The sequence below is a fragment of the Excalfactoria chinensis genome, chromosome 15 (genome assembly GCF_039878825.1).
Source record: "Excalfactoria chinensis isolate bCotChi1 chromosome 15, bCotChi1.hap2, whole genome shotgun sequence".
Taxonomy (NCBI): Eukaryota; Metazoa; Chordata; class Aves; order Galliformes; family Phasianidae; genus Excalfactoria; species Excalfactoria chinensis.
Window position 1 is genome coordinate 2,533,360 of NC_092839.1, and position 16,183 is coordinate 2,549,542.

Genomic DNA, 16,183 nt, shown 5'->3' on the forward strand with positions numbered 1-16,183 from the left:
CTTGTCTGGCTGGAGGAGGACTTGCCAACAGCAAAAGAAGAATGAAAAACACCTGAACGCTGAAAGGAGGGAAAGGGCAAGAAGTCAGCACACAGAAAAGGCACCCATCACTGGGCTGCTATCAGCAATGTGCAGCCACCAAACATGCTCTTGATGTTAGAGAGTGAGAGAAGACAGCGACGACAATACTGGCAAATAATAACTGCAGTAACAACATGATCCCTTCCGCTGCTATCAGCCCTGCTGTGCAAGCCTGTGTCACATTGGTGTCAAAAGCAACACTTGTGTTTTAGGGCTTGGCGAGATGTTGTTCGTGGCACCCATTTTCTTGACAAAGCCAGCTAAAGGCTACTCCAGCTCTACAGTCCTGCTGGAGCCTTGGTGCTCTACACAAAGCCTCTGTAAAGACCCGTGTTCGTGCTGCCGAGCAATCTTGCAGGATGATAAAAGCAGGAACGGAGGCACGATTCCCTTGGAAGACCTATTCTAGAGAACCGAGCTGACAGCTGCTTGGAAAGGCACTTTTACGACACTGCTTTCTAACATCCATCTCATGCAACGTCCCGCTGCAGGACGCCCAAATGCCAACACTGCCAGGAACAAAACCAGTGCTACTAGCAGGCAAGCTGGCAAAGCACAGAAACTATAGAAAAATGCTCTTGGTTCAGGTTCATCCCACCCTGTGCCTGCAGTCAGTCCCCGTCCTGCAGAAACATCCACCCTGCGGAGGTGAGGAGGGTTAGTAGCGGAAGAGAAGCGCGCACACAGACATGCTCTTTATTACTAACCTTAGTGATAGGACTGAGTGGCTGTGTGCATGCTGCAAAGCCCCTTTTTATTGTGTCTGTCAAGGTCAGAGTGGGAAAAGATATGTCAGAAATTCCCATGTGTCATGTCCACACAGCTCCATTGGTGCTGCTGTCCCACTGCCCGGAGAGACACAAAAGGCAAACTTCGCTTTTATCTCCCTGCAGATGCAGCCTGGTTATTTTTACTCCTGTATTGTCAGGCGAGCACAAAGGCAGAGAGAGGGACTGCAGTCCCTGCAGGCAGTGCAGCCCTGCAAACCAGCAAGGAGTTGAGAGCTTTGCTTTCTGCCTCCCTGGGTCAGCACACCCGAACCCCTGGCTCAGTGCTGGTCCACTCACTCCTCATTGAACAGTGGAGAACCAGGGCAAGGGGCTCGGGGCTGGCCCCTACTACCTACCCAATTGCCTTCTTCCCCAGGGGTTTGCCTGGTTCACTCAGTCACACCAGACCCTTCCCATTTAGCACCAAAAGTCTCAACTTTGCTTTACTGGTAAGTGAGATGTAATGGTTTTAACAGGGACTGATTCTGGGAGGATTCTGCCCATAGCTAAACGCCCAAACCCTGCTTCCAAAGCACAGTCAGCTCAGTGAGGGAGCTTGGTTCCTGTCTAGGTAGAATTAAAAATCCCTCAGTAGGGGCTGCAGAGTTTCCCCCATATCATTCTACCCATGCTGGCCCCAAAGACTCCACAGGCAATGCAGTGATCACCACCCAAAGCACAGCCCAGTCCTGACAGCACCACCATGAACTCTAGTGCAAACCGCCTTGCCACCATGGAAGCAGGCAGTCTCCAAAGGTGAAAGTGAGTCTAACCAGAGAAGCGATGGGAACGGTGTCTGGCTGGGGACAGCTGGTTGCTATCCCCCTCCTCAGCATCAGTGCTGAACTGTCCCTTGGCTCCCCACTCCTGGTGGCCACGTCCTGGAGACATGGAAATGACAAACAAACCCTTTAAAATGACTCTGGAGGGATGAAGGAGGACTGCAGACCTGTCCTTGTGGCCTGAGCCCCAGTGGAGGGGAGGAACTGGCATTGCTTTCACCGATTGCACAATATAATGTAAGGGCTTTGCAAGGTACCAGTCTTCCCTGTGAATTAAAATGGAGAGGAGTCTGTAGGCATGTTCTTTTGGCACTAACGAGATGGCTTGGAGCCCATCAGGTTAGAGCAGTCTATAAGCCCCCACCACTGTGTTCCATGTGGGACAGGCTGATGGCCAGAAGCCCATGACCGTCAGGATTTGGGAGCAGCTGATGCAGAACTGGACTCCATGATGTGACTCCTGCACCTCCCTTGGGGAAACCATCGAGGAAACACCAGCCCTGAGATCCCATTTGGCCACGGTGTCACAGAGGCATTAAACCTTGCCCAGACGGCAGCGTTGCCATGTCAGGAAGAGCAGCAGGCGTTTGTAGACCACGGGTTCCTCTGAGGTCACCCTGGTGGTCTTCTGCTTTGTCGAGAGCTCGGAGTCAGGTTTCCACCCACACCCTGGAGGGGCCCAAGGCCTTTGGTACCTTTGCCATGAGTGCCCCGGCAGTGGGATGAGCTCTTGGCCCTGGCCTACCAGCTGCCCAAGCCTTGTACATTCTTCTCAGGGCACGGACCCGTCCCGTGCTCTGCTCACCCCCACCCTGCCTTATCTTTAAAGAGATTTTATTTTTGGAGATTCCTCCTGCAGTTCCTTCTGTTCGCCCTGGTTTCTGTCCCTCTTTGAAGATGTTCCAGCAGGGTCCATCAAAGGCCGAGCAGATCTGTAGAAAGGGAAATGTGGAATGGTCACTTTGGCAGCTGCTGAAATGCACTTCCTGTGAGTTTGGGTGTTTTCAGAGCTGGCCTTTGTGATGTGGTTTTCAGGGTGGTAGGAAGCTCATCTTCACGTTGCTGGACAGGCCTGAGCTGTGCCCTGCTCAGACAGGTGCAGAGCAGCATCCTCTGCAGGGCAGCAGCTCCCTTGGAGCCCCATGGGCACAGTGAGGAGCCCACAGCTATAGCTGGAATGGGGAGGATTTGCTTTAGGCTAACAGTCTGCTTGTCCAGCCCACAGCTCTCCACAGCCATCCTCAGCAATGTGAGCATCTCTCCAGCCATTGAGGCATCCTTGTTTTTCCTTCTGTAGCTCTTTGCTTGCCATGTTGGCATCCTGTGAGATGATGGATGAGGATGGGGCTCCTCAGCTGCACCCCTGAAGGCTGGATAAGTGTCTCCCCATGGGCTGGGATACCACCAGCACCCAACTGTTCAGTGTTTTGCAGTCAGATCAGCTCCTCGCCGGACCCAGAGATCCATGGGGTGCTGGGGGGCTCAGCCACCCCTTGGTGATCCCCCTGCTGCTCCCTGACCCCACAGGAGGAATGCTTCCCATTAGCAGTCTCTGATAAGTGGCTGGAAGGAGAATTACTCTCCGTGTTGGGCAGTTTGCTCGAGGTTTCCACACTTAACATATCATCGCTATCAGCTCCCTGAAATGCACAGGAGAGGAGTGTGAAGGCGGCTGTTCAGATAAAGACAATCTGCAGAAGGGCTATTTCGGGCATATTTCCATCCAGAGGGAATGTCTGCTCACAGGAGGGGGGTGACAGCCCAGCACTGGCACCCAACAGCATCCCACCAGTCAGCCTGGGGCTGCAAGGCTCCATCCAAAGCAAATGCCTGCTCTGCAAAGCACTTCTTCACCAAAAAGCCTTTGGGGACATATGTGAAGTTGCTGCTGCTTGCTGTGGCAAAAGACTTGGGCGGCAAAAGGGCCTGAGCACCGTGCTTCCAGTGCATGCAAGAAATGAATATCCAAAATGACTATCAGGAATGAGAATGTACCTGGAAGAAACATGACTCGATAAATCAGGCCAGAATTTGCAAGCAGAGTTCTGGGAAGGTCCCATGGAGGCACAGATGGCAAAATCACCTGGAAATGGGGAGAACAGGAGAGTTTTATATGTTCACTTTGATCTTCCCAGCTCTGAGGTTCAAGGGACTTTCTTCTCCAGATGGATGGCCATGGAAAGACTGTTTAGCATCTGTTTAGCAGCAAGGGTTGTACTGAGCGCTGCAAACATCACAGGAATGTGTGAGCTGACCTCAGTGAAGATGCTTGAGGTTTTGGCAATGCATTTCAAACAGAGAGAAAAGAGCCTCTTGCCCCACTCATCTGAACGCTTAATAACACCTCAACTGCAGCTGGCTGCCAGGACAGGTCCTGGCACACGGCAGCTGTTGGAAATCAGGTCCATGAGCTGCCTTGGTCGTGATTTCCAGCACATTTCTGCACAGTGTGAGACGTGTGTTGAGCCCACAGCAGCCAGCTGCTCAGCCCCTGCTCTCTCCACTCCTCACACATCCTCGTTGCTCCATGGGAAGCTCCATCAGAGCCATGCTGAGGAGACAGCTGATGGAACTGGGCGTGCTGCACTGGGATGTGCTGCATGGCCTCAGCATTTGTTTCCTTGGCTTTGCAATAGCTGTGGCTCTGCTCTCCCAACCCATCAGCTCAGTTTTCTGCTTGCTGTGTGCTCAGGCACTGCTTAGTTCTTTCTCCCCTTGCTGTGTTTGGTCAGCAAGCTTGATCAAACTCAGCTCATCTCATGACAAGGGACAGTCATTCAAGACAAAGTGGCAACAACCATGGGAGTTCTTCATGGGACCTGGTAGGCTTGGCTCTTCCTTAAGACTGGCTGCCACCTGGGAGGGAGCAATAATCTTCCATGTCCCCATGCTGTGGGAGACCTCCCTGCGACCTCACTGTGACCCATCAGATGGCCACAGCAAGAAGTGGTGGAGACACTGCCCATGGGGGTTGTCAAGAGAAGGGTAGATGTGGCACTTGGGGACATGGTTCAGAGGGCATGGTGGTGCTGGACTGGTTAAACTAGATCTCAGTGGTCTTTTCCAACCTTAGTGATTCCATGATTCTATTCTACAACCCCATACATGAGCACTGTGGTGGCTGCTGGCGAGCCAAGGAGAAGGGGATGAGCATCCATGGCCATGGTGGGCTGCTGGGAGGCATGTATGTGTGCACATCCCCACCCTGGAGCTTGTGCTCCACTCTGGGAAGTGACAGCACAGCCAACCTCACGTGGAAGGTGTTAGTTTGGTTTTCCAGGTCCCACTGGATCACTCACAGCCCGGTTCAGTGCTATTTATACCTCACTCCATGGCTGCTCCATGGCACAGAAAGGCCTGGTGGAAGAGCTAAGGAAGTGAAATTACTTTGGGGAAGAAATGACACGACTCGTTTATAAATAACTCAGGTTTCATTGATCTTTTAGATGCTCCCTTGGCAGAGGGTCCAATGTCATCGCTCCAGTCATGCAGACAATACTTGGGCATTGTTTTATTCTCAGCTACAGGGGAAAAGGACAGCACCAGCTGCCTGGCTATCTTTAGCCCATGAGAGCACCCCTCAATTGTTCTGCACATCAAACAATAGGCACACGTGTGGAGGGTTTAAGGTTGCTGGCCTTAGCAGAGCATTTCACATTGAAATGCAGCCTCGGAGACAATAGATTTCTTTCATGCCCTTGCTCAAGCTGGTATTCCTATGACGGAGAAGCCAGGGTGCAAGAGCTCTGCCTTATTTTCCTCTAGCAGGATGGGACAGCGAGGGGGCTGGGCTCCCTGGGGAGCCCTGTGAGCTCCATCCACAAAAATAGCCCTATTGTTCTGCCTCTATTTGGCTGGTGTTGAACATCACATCATCCCCTTTGCTCGCAGGGTCAAACCAGCGGCTCTCTTGCTACTCCATTGCAAAATGCGTTTCAGCGCCGGCATGCAAACATCTCAAGACACAACAGCATTGACCAAAACCCCATGAGCTGGTTTCCCTGCAGCCGGAACTGCAGCAAGGCAGAATGAAGGGATTGTTTGTTCACAGGGTACCGGGGGAAGCGAGCACTGAGGACAAGCACTGCACGGAAGGCAGCGCTGAGCACCAGCAGCTGCATCGTATCGAATGCCTGCATGCCTCGGCAGCACGGCTGGCTCACAGCCGCCCTCTCCCTGCCCACCCTGCACTGCTTGCATCCCAAGCACCTGGGCACACTGCGGGCATCACAGGCTTGGTGTGGGGCTGCTGGGGATGGACCCTGTGCTGCAGGGAACAAGAAGAGCAGCATGGGCTCAGAGCCATTTATTCCCTCCTTGCTGAAGCCGATTTGTATTGAGTTTCACTTGTCTGATCCCCGGGCGGCCTTTGAGAGCAGACACAGCACCCCAAAGGACACAAAGCTCATCTTGGAAGGCTCTGATAAAGCCAGAGGAGGGATTTACAAGCATAAAGTGCTTTTCTCTTCAACTTTGCAGGACTCTATTCTTAGCAAATAAAGATAACGGCCCAGTTGCTGTCGTTCATCTTTTGTTGCATGGAACATGCCAAAATACTTACCGTGTCTGCCCTATTTATTTATCATTTAACCTTCTCCAAGCTGCAGCAGAGATTACGGGCAGTCTGCATGCACTGCTCGTGGTGTCATAGAATGGCTCAGGTTGGAGCCATTAAAGATCAAGACCCAAGGTGGTCGACACCCACCCGGTCCTATACCCAACGTGTCCTACACCCAATGCATCCAACACACAATGCATCTCAAACCCAACGTGTCCTACACCCAACACGCCCTATACCCAACATAAACACCCATAACCCCACACCAGCCGGCCCAAAAGATACTGCCCCCCCAACGTGCCAAGCACGCATGTGCGCTCTGAGCCCTGCCTTCCTCCTTTGCCGCTTTGTTCCACGCTGATAGGTCGGCGTTGCTGCCAATCATCTGGCTTTTAGGGATGGAGCCAGACTGATGTCCAATCGCCGTCAAGAAGGCGGGGCAGCCCGGGAGCGCAGGAAGCAGGTACGGGTTGTGTGTGCGGCTATAGGGGGCTCATGGGGGTGCTGGGTACCAGCAGTGGGGCAGCGCAGGCACTGCAGCTCCTCACCCCCAGCCGGGGCTGCTCAGGGGCCGTGGGTGACCCTGTGGTTGTGCAGCATGGCCGGGCCGTGGGACGCGGTGCTGAGGGATGAGGCGGCCCTGAGACAGGCAGCAGTGGTGGCGGTGGACGCGGCGCTGCTGGAAGGCGTGCTGATGCGCACCGATGCGGAGCCCAATGCTTCCGAGGTACGTGTAGCCCCTCCTGGTACCCCCCGGAGCCGCACAGCCCCACAGCAAAGCGCTGCCGCTGTGCCCTGCAGGTGGTGAGCTACGCACCCTTCACGTTGCTGCCCTCGGCCGTGCCCCGTGCCCTGTTTGAGCAGGCATATGCTGTGCAGCGGGACTTCAACCTGCTGGTGGATGCCATCAGCCGGGACAAGGAGTTCCTGGAACGCACCTTGGCCAGGTAACGTGTTGCAGGTTGTGTTTAGTGGAATGCAGAGCCGTGGAATCATTGAAGAGTCATTAAGGTTGGTAAACGCCTCTAAGATGGTCTAGTCCAGCCATCAGCCCACAGTGCCATCACTGCTGCCTGCAGTGACCTCTGCCTCCACACTACCTGTGCCTTGTGGCTTCTTGCTTTGCTGGCTGTGAATTCGAGTAGCCCGAGGCTTCCTCAAGTCTTGTCTGTTGCAACCTGCTTTGGTCTTGTCTGCGCTTGTCGGCAGCTGGCTGCCTGCTGCCAGAGCCTTAAGTTGCCTTATGCTGTGTCACGGGAAGTTCAGCTCGGAGACTTCTGTAGTTATGCAATGGGACAAACAGGAGTTGGCACAGTCACCGTCCCTGGGGTGTTCAGGTGATGTGGAGGTATGGCACTGACACGGGTAGTGGGCATGGTGGGATGGGTTGGGGTTGGAGTGGATCATCTTGGAGGTCTTTTGCAACCTTAATGATTCTGTGAAGCACTCGGCACTGCAGCACACAGAAACCCAGCAGGACAAGCATCTGCTGCAGCCCCTGAGCTGTGTGTGCAGGCACAGGGATGCCTCTGGGTCCTTCCCTGTATCTTCAGAACTCTGTCATGTTCCTTTGGCTTTGCTCCCACATCCCCACGCACTGCGCTAGGAATATCCCCAGCAGGGATTCTCTAGTGCCTCTAGTAGTGCTGTTATTGGACTGACCTGGTCCTGCTGTCCCTCCAGCACCATCAAGGTGGACGACTTCACGGCACGGCTCTTCAGGATCCACCAGCAGGTTCTGGAGGAAGGGCTGGCACAGGTAGGCTGCAGCAGGGTGGCTGGGTGGGCTGCCACAGGCCCCAGCCCTCTGTGGGTGCAGTCAGGGAGAGGTGCATGGAGCCCCTCACCTGGGCCTGGGGGGTCACTGCTAAGCAGTGTTGTATGGAACCAAGGCCATCCACAGCAAAGAGCCCAAGGAGCTGGGAGGGAAGGGAATAAGGACAACTAGCTAAAGGGATGTTCCGTGCCATATGGCATCATGTGGAAGGGGTTTTCAAGGCAGTGGGAGTTCATTTCACTCTCTTTCACTTGCTGGTGGCGAGCTGGGCATCAGTCGGGGGTGCTGAGCAATTGCTTGTTCATCACTTGTTATATACGCTATATACAGTCATAATTATTTGTGCTTCTCCCTGTTCTCTTAGTAGAGGGCTCACAGAGTGGAGGGAGTGAGCGAGCAGCTGCGTGGTGCTGAGCCGCCTGCTGTGTGGATGGATGCGGGGTCCCACCTCACTCCCTCCCCTCCGTCTCAGTCGGTGTTTTTAGGCATCAACCGCTCTGACTACATGTTTGACTGCGGGGCAGCCAGCCCGCCGGCGCTGAAGCAGATTGAGATCAACACCATCGCTGCCAGCTTCGGTGGTCTCGCCTCCCGCACTGCTGCTGTGCACGGGTATGGAGCAGCTGCGGCCCACCCTGTGCCCCAGCACAGACCCGTGGTGCATGGGGCCGGGTCTGGAGCCGTTCCTGTCCTGCAGGCGGGTGCTCAGAGTGCTGGGGAAGCATGAGGAGGCGGCGAGGTTGCTGCCCAATAACCCTGCCCGTGGGTTGGCCATGGGCATCGCCAAGGCCTGGGAGCTGTACGGCTCACCGAGGTGAGTGCTGCCAGCTCCTGGAGCTGCACATGCTTAGTTTACAGCTGTACTTCCCGGACAATGCTGTTGGGTTAATGACCCTGATAGAGCACAGCCCCTTCCTGCCTTTCCCCTTTGTGTAGTGCTGTAGTGCTGTCACAGGGCAGGTCCTGCTCATGGTTGCTGTGCAGGCAGCCTGGATCACAGAGAGCAGTGGTGGCTGAGCCTGGTGAGTGAGCTCTGGGTTAATGGTGCTCTGTGTGTCTCTTCCAGCGCCGTGGTGATGTTCCTGGTGGAGGAGTCCCAAAGGAATATTTTTGATCAGCGATGTGTGGAAAATGAGCTTTGGGACAGGTAAAGCAGAGTCTGTCTGCTTCTCAGATGGCCACCTGTGCAAGGTTAAGGTTAAAACAGGTCCCGGGTTCTTGGCCTGTTGGAAGGCTGAGCGTGGTTGGGGAAAAGCCACGGCCCCACCAGGAGCTCTGCAGGGCCACAGTGCCACTGTGTGGGGAGGGACGATAGAGCTGAAGGGAGGAGGTTCCCCAGGAAGCAAAGTGTCTGCAGCCACAGGCTGGGAAGCCAGCAATGAGCCTGTCCTGCAGGGTGACAGAGCAGAATGAACATTGGCTTCTCTTAAGAAAAGCTTTAGGAAGTGAAAAGTGAGTGTGGAAGAAGATGGTGTGTTCAGCATTCTTCCTGCAGCATTATGGGCTGGGTGCTGGGAATGGGGCTGTTCTATGAGCTGTGTGTGCCTCTTGTGACCACCCTGCTCCTCCTGCAGGAACATTCGGGTCATCAGGAGGCGGTTCCGGGACGTGTATGAGCAGGGCTCCCTGGATGGTTCCCGGAGGCTCTATGTGTGAGTAGGAGCAAGGTGCGCGCTCTGGCTCTGCATTGGGCACACAGCAATCAGCTGGAGTCGGTGGGATGGTTTTGAGTCTAAATAGTGGCTTGCTGAGAGTGTGGGTCTCTTCTGTGCCCCAGGTTGCTGCTGCTTCCCTTAGGGATTATGTGATTGCGTTTTCACTGCGGTGGGACTTTGCATGCACACATCAGCCTTTTGCAGCTAGAAGCCCCATTTCTCTTCCCCCAAACCTCTAAGCTCTACAGGGCCCTTTCTTCCTCCATGCACATCTGCAGCACACCCAGGCTGTTTCTGAAGCTTGCACCAATACATTTCCTGTTGACCCTTCACGTGATGCTCTGCCTGGGTCTGGGTTACCCGTGCTGGAGGAGGAAGCACCGTGTCAGTGAAGCATTGGCACTGAGCAAGCTCCACATCTCACCCACGCAGGCAGCTGATGCCAAGTGTGACGTTCGTCCTATCCCCAGGCTAACATGCTCGGAGCTGCACGAGCCCAAAGGAAGCTGTGGTTACATGCCAATGTTTTTTCTGTTGTCAGGCAGATTTTTTCCATGCTCTGACCTTTGGGGCCTCCGCCACGTTTAATTAATGAATAGAGTTGTCAGCACCAGGCATTAGGGGAAGAGCATTGCAGTGCTTCCTTTGGAGCATCCTCCTCTTGCCATGAGTGCTGTCACGTGGCAGTGGCTGTGCTGGGCTGCGTGGTACCGTGATGTGCCCTGCCCAGAGTCACCCTCATAAGGATCCTGTTCCCTCCCAGCCACAAGAACACGAGGCTGCTGAACAGTGAGCTCCTGACCTCCCCCTGGGCTGAGTGCCTGACTTATGGAGACCGTGCTTAGGGCAGGGCTCCCCATGTCCCAGCTGCTGCTTCTCGAGGAACTCAGGAGGCAAAGCAGAAAGGACAAACCCCATCACATGCTGCCTGTGGGCCTGTCAGCCCCTGTCTGCTGGGCTTTGAGCAAAGGATCTGCTGGCTCTGATGGCTGCTGCTTTCTGTTCCAGGGACGGCCAGGAGGTAGCAGTGGTGTACTACAGGGAGGGCTACGTGCCGAGCAGCTACGATCAGCAGGTCAGCACCCACTGCTTGCTCCTGGAAGCTGTGGCAGAGGTTTGAAACACACCACGGTCCTGTCCTGGGTGGTGTTGGGATGCTGCCTGTCCCCACTGCTTGTGTGGTGCTCCTGCAGTAAGGAAAGGGGGTGACTTCCTTCTGCAACCACCACTCCTGTGGGCACCTCCTGTCTGCAGCACTGAGTCGCTGCTGAGCAATGCAGGTTAATGCAGATTAGCACGTACTTAAAGGCTTGAACTACAAACCTTTTCCTGCCCTCAGCTGTGCATTAGGGCTGGTAGTAGCAGGTGAGAACAGTACAGAGCAGCTCTTGCTGCTGTCTGGAAATGGCAGGGCACAGGGGGAGGTGTCGGAGCAGCCTGATGTGCCGCTTCCAGGGGCTGCGGCAGATCCGTGGGTGCAGCTCTGCTGGGATCAGAGTGCTGTCCCCATCCCAGCAGGCAGGGATCTCACATGGAGGGCTGAGCAGGAACAAGGGGTGGAAGCCTGGCTGTGCTGATGGGCTGATTGCTCTCTCTCTGTCTTAGAACTGGGAGGCACGGCTGCTGCTGGAGAGGTCACGGGCAGTGAAGTGCCCCGACATTGCCACGCAGCTGGCTGGCACCAAGAAGGTACAGCAAGAGCTGAGCTGCCCAGGGACACTGGAGAAGCTGCTCCCTGGCAACGCCGAGGCTGTCAAACGCATCAGAGCAACGTTTGCTGGGCTGTACTCGCTGGATGTGGTGAGTGGGATCAGAATGAGGGTGAAGATGAGACACACGCTTGGCCTGCATGATGTAATTCCTTGGTTCAGAAACATCACTGTGTTTTGCTGGCCTCAGGCCCCTGGTAGTCATGCTCAGAGAGGTCTCTGGAGGAGCTCCTGCTCCTCACTGATGCTTTGCTGTTGCTGTCTATCTCCCAGGGTGAAGAGGGTGACCGGATTGCTGCCACAGCTATCGCCAACCCTGAGCGGTTTGTGCTGAAACCACAGCGAGAAGGAGGAGGTATGAAGTGGAGCGGGTGCCCCTGGGTTTTAATGTGGTTCACACTGTTGTGTCCACGATCCCCTGTGATGTCTCCTGGTCCTGGTTTGGAGGGGTGAGAGGCAGGGTGGAGTGGCTTTGTGCCTATGGGGATGAATCACAGCCGTGAGGGGGTGCTGCTTCTGTGAGCTCCAGGTCCCAGTGCTGACAAGGCAGGGCAGGCACCTGACCCATGTCTTCCACCCTCAGGGAACAACCTGTATGGTGAGGAGCTCAGGCAGGTCCTGCAGAGGATCAAAGACAGCCCTGAGAGAACCTCCTACATCCTGATGGACAAGATCGAGCCGCAGCCATCAGTGAATTACTTGTTGAGGGCACGCAGTCCCCTAAAAGCCTCCAAGTGCATCTCAGAGCTTGGTATTTTCGGTGTCTATGTCAGGTGAGTATCGTGCAGTGTGGGGTGGTTCCTGTCCCTGCTCTTGTCTCAGAGGAACATCTTAGCAGCAGGGCAGATGTTCCAGGGTGGAGGGATAGGGACAGATGGCATCGGGTGGGATATGTGCCCAGCAGCAGCTTTCCAGACTGGTGGTTACTGGTGTGACAGCTGCATGGAGTTGGAGCTTCCCATCCCCATTTGCTGGAGGAACCTCCCATTACCAACACACAGCCACACTCAGAAAGAGCTGAAGGTGGAGGTGGTCATGCTCAGCCCTGAGTAGCTGCTGCTTCTGTTTAAAGCCCTCCATAGAGGATCCATGGGAACGCTTCCACAGCTTATACATTGAAGCCCTCCTACCACTTTTAGAAGCAAATGCACTCTGGCAGCACTCACAGCCCAGCATTGCTCCCATGCAGAGCATTCCAGCCACCAGTCAAAGAAGGGCAGCATCACCAGCAGGAACCACGACTCAGATTGTTGCAGATGGGAGAAATGCTGTGGGCTTTCTGCTCCACCACGATTCCCTGCTCCCTTCTCTTTGCAGGCAGGGCACAGAGCTGGTGCTGAACGAGGCAGCCGGGCACCTGCTGCGGACGAAGGCAGTGGAGCATGCAGATGGTGGGGTGGCAGCCGGGGTGGCGGTGCTGGACACCCCCTACCTGGTGTGAGCTCCTCATGCAGTGCCCACAGGGCTGGGCTGCCATGGGACTGCTTCCCTCAGGGTGCGCCTGGCAAGGTTGGATGGGCTGGAGACAGCCAAGGGTTTTGCATTGGTTTGGAGTGTTCTGCTGCAGCGCTGGAGGTGACCCTGCTCACTGCCAATCCCAGTTTTGTTATGCTCTTATGCACATGGACAGCTGTTGTGCTGTAGCTTCCCCGGACCTCCATCAATGTCCATGCGTTCTCTTGGCTTCACTGTGGGACCAGCACTGAGGGATGACAAGATGCGTCTACCCCGGATTTCCTGAATTAATGGGAACAGAGCAGTGGGTGCTGCTGCCCGTGGGCTCATGTCTGCAGCGCACCCCTGTTCCACTCCAGCCCTGCTCAGCTGAGCAACTCCAGGTCTGACACCAAGTGCCCCTTCCTGGTGTGAAGCACCCAGGCATCCTGAGCTCTGCTGCTCAGTGACTGCAGTGAGGCTCCATGCCTGTGTTCCTGCTGTCCCTGCTGGCTGTGCCTACAGCCTGCGGTCCAGGTGCCTCAATCAAACATTGATCTGCCAGCTGATTCCACAGTCTGTGACTGGTGTTCAGTTGGGGAGGCTGATTACCCCCACCAGAGATTAAAACATGCTGAATCTAAACAAGGCTCTGGGGTCAGTTTTGTCTGAGAACAGCTGCGCAAAGAGGGACACGTATCTTAAATTGTACCTGGAGCTGGGGTAGCATGATGGATGTTTTGCAAGCCAGGCTGAGTGCAAGCTGTGGGGGTATGCCCTTTGCTGAACTCTGTCCTCAGCTTCAGGTGAAGCCATCAGGGCTGCTGGCTGCTCTGGGCTCTGCTCAAACTCCATCTTGTAGGCAGAGCTAAGGGCACAGCCTCCTTTACACACTTGCTCACTGCTTTGACACCCAGGGAGCTGGCTCTGCTCAGCTTGGTCCCTACAAAGCCAAATTTGACATGACAAGCTGTGGTGGCATCTGAGAGCTCACTGCAGCCCCTCAGCGTCCTCCTCCCCTCCAAGCTCAGCTCCTGGTTCAAGCATGGCTTTTGGGCAGCTGCACACCTGTGCGTGGACATTTCATGTACCTCGGTCAAGCTGGCAGCTTCTGCTCTGTTCAAGTAAGTCTGTGCAGCTGCATTGGAGATGTGTCCTGTGCTGCAGCCCAGCATGAGCAGCCAATGCTGAGCTGCAGGTGTGAGGCACGATGCACTCCAGGAGGAAATAGTTTGGTCTTAGTCCTTGGGTGTGCGTTTTGCTGGAGCAATTTGCAGAGAGGTTAGCTGCCGCCATGAGGAGCAAGAGGTAAGCAGTGGAGCAGGGCTCTGAGCTGCTGGAGGCAGCACGTGCTGTTTTCTCCCTGGTACTGCTCCTGAATCCATCCTGCATGTTGATGACATGTGGGTGTCACACAGTCCGGTGCTTTCCATCCACCTTGGTGGAATGATGTTGGCTGCAGACTGGTTAAAAAATAAAGCACAGGCTCTGGCCCTGGAGCTTCTGCCCTCTGCCCAGTGTAGGGGCAGCACAAACTGAGCCACAGCCTTGGGAAAAGAGATAAACATCACCTGACACCACTGCAGCCACATGAGCATCCTCAGTGCTCAACTCCAGTGCAGGGATGAGTGTCTGTCCTGCACCACTTGTGGGTCCAGAACAGCTCCTGGCTATGGCACAGGGGTCTCCCCTTGCACTCTACACCATACAAACATTTACAATGCACCTATCCCTACACACGCTCTAAGCCCGTTTCTGTTTTGCTTTCTTGATTTTTTTATTCCATTTTGCATAGAGTTCTAGCTGTCTCCAGCCAAAATTACACAACAATAGTAACAGAGGAGGAGAGCAGATGTAGGAACTCATGTCAAAGTGGCACGATCCTGTGGAAGGGAGCAGTGGGTGGCACATGGGACACAGGCACGACTGAGGTTACAGGTCACAGACAGATACCATGCTGGTGAGAGCAGCAGGCAAGAAACGAGACTTGGGCAGCAGCTCTGCAAAGCACCTGCAACAGCTGCCCTGAGCCTTGGAAGAGTTACCTCCTCCTTTCCAGCCAGCCAAACACCAGCTCAATTTCAAGGTAAAGCCTGTTACAGGTAGATTTAAAGCTCATTTCTCCTTTGGTTTAAGTGTAGAAATCAAATGGCTCAGGTGTGATTTCAATACAGACATTACAAGGAGGTATCTTTCCCAACTCAATCCAGGGCTGATGTTCAGTGTAATCAATTTGATGAGGAAATGTTGGCTTTGGTAGTACCCTCCTGGTGTTCAGACTTGGGCTGGAGTTACTGTTTTCTCTCATCATCATCAAGTCATGCCAGATTTAAGCAGAAGTAACACCACACTTGGTTGGCTGGCAGTGGGAAAGGTGCCTCTGCAGTGCTCTGGCCCCTTGCTTCCCTTGGTACCAGCAGCACACACCTAACCCAGCCCTCAGAAGGAACATTTGGCTGTGCTGCCTCTGTGAGGATGAACCCACATAAGCTAGACTGCAAGTATCCAGACCATGGCCACAGCCAGCAAAGGACTCCACGCTGGGACACATGCACCAGCTGGCACTACATGGGTAGCAACAGCAGAACCGGGTACCAAAGAGCTCTAAAAAATCCAGCTAAAGCACGCAGCTCCCAAACCTTGTCTCATTCCCTTTCAGGTATGGGACCTAAGCTAGAAAACAGTGGATGCAAGACTAAAATTCAGTTGTGCTTATAATGTGAGAGTGCTTTTAAGTTTTCCCATAGCTCTGAGTAGAAAAGGAAGCCTACTCAGCATGTAGACAGTGGCAGATGAGCCTTCCTTGCCTGCCTGCATTGAGTAACTCCAGTACCACTTCCCCTACAACCTGCCCCCCCAGCTCCTTCCCACTAAGGGAAGGACACCAGGACCCCTCAACTACATAAAGTTAATCAACACCCCCCCAAGAGAAAACAAATAAAAATCAAGACTGAGGTGATGAAAACAGAGGAGCACAAGTCACAAGTCCCTGTGTAAATGAGGCCAAACCTCAGATGCATGATACTCATCTCTGATGCGACATGCACGCTCCTCCAAGGCATGAACACGCTGGCAAGACGCAGCCTCTCCAGGGTCAGCCTTCCTTCGTCTCTTAACATTTGTACATTCAATTTCAACAGGTGAAGGTTTCTTTCCCAGGGCAGACAGTGGTTACTTGAGGGACCTGCTCATTGGGACACTGCTGCTACAGTTCTGTTCAGCAGGGAGACGTGATGCTGCTACAGTTTGGTGTCACATCTGTTGTTGAAAAGCTGGTTTATAATGCCCGGGTTTACCAAGGTGGAGATGTCCCCCAGATCTCTGTCATTTTGAGCAATCTTCCTTAGTATCCGCCTGGTGATCTTTCCTGTAAGGACAACCATGAAAGGAAAGCAGGACTTCACATCTCTTCAGCAT

General features: G+C 54.3%; 2 protein-coding genes across 3 annotated transcripts in view; one reads left to right on the top strand and one right to left on the bottom strand.

Moving 5' to 3' along the window:
• The first annotated feature begins 6,625 nt into the window (after positions 1-6,625).
• Positions 6,626-13,408, top strand: GSS (glutathione synthetase). Its single transcript, XM_072350463.1, has 13 exons — positions 6,626-6,654; positions 6,789-6,918; positions 6,993-7,138; positions 7,875-7,950; positions 8,441-8,580; positions 8,666-8,782; positions 9,035-9,115; positions 9,543-9,620; positions 10,632-10,698; positions 11,229-11,423; positions 11,606-11,687; positions 11,916-12,105; positions 12,650-13,408. Exons 2-13 carry the CDS (start codon positions 6,790-6,792, stop codon positions 12,771-12,773), a joined length of 1,425 nt encoding a protein of 474 aa, XP_072206564.1. The 5' UTR covers positions 6,626-6,654; position 6,789; the 3' UTR covers positions 12,774-13,408.
• A 1,140-nt stretch (positions 13,409-14,548) lies between these two features.
• Positions 14,549-16,183, bottom strand: part of ACSS2 (acyl-CoA synthetase short chain family member 2) — a 30,385-nt gene continuing 28,750 nt past the window's right edge. For both annotated transcript variants that reach the window (XM_072350255.1, XM_072350254.1), the window contains one exon: positions 14,549-16,133. In XM_072350255.1, coding sequence (XP_072206356.1) covers positions 16,006-16,133 — 128 coding nt within the window. In that variant the 3' untranslated portion in view covers positions 14,549-16,005. The remainder of the gene's footprint in view (positions 16,134-16,183) is intronic.

What these genes read in the sequence shown, in the direction of transcription:
- GSS (XM_072350463.1), top strand. Translation starts at nt 6,790, where the DNA reads ATGGCCGGGCCGTGGGACGCGGTGCTGAGGGATGAGGCGGCCCTGAGA. An exon ending in TGGAGGAAGGGCTGGCACAG is followed by an intron (nt 7,951 to 8,440) that starts GTAGGCTGCAGC and finishes CCTCCGTCTCAG; the next exon opens with TCGGTGTTTTTAGGCATCAA. An exon ending in GGCTGTACTCGCTGGATGTG is followed by an intron (nt 11,424 to 11,605) that starts GTGAGTGGGATC and finishes TCTATCTCCCAG; the next exon opens with GGTGAAGAGGGTGACCGGAT.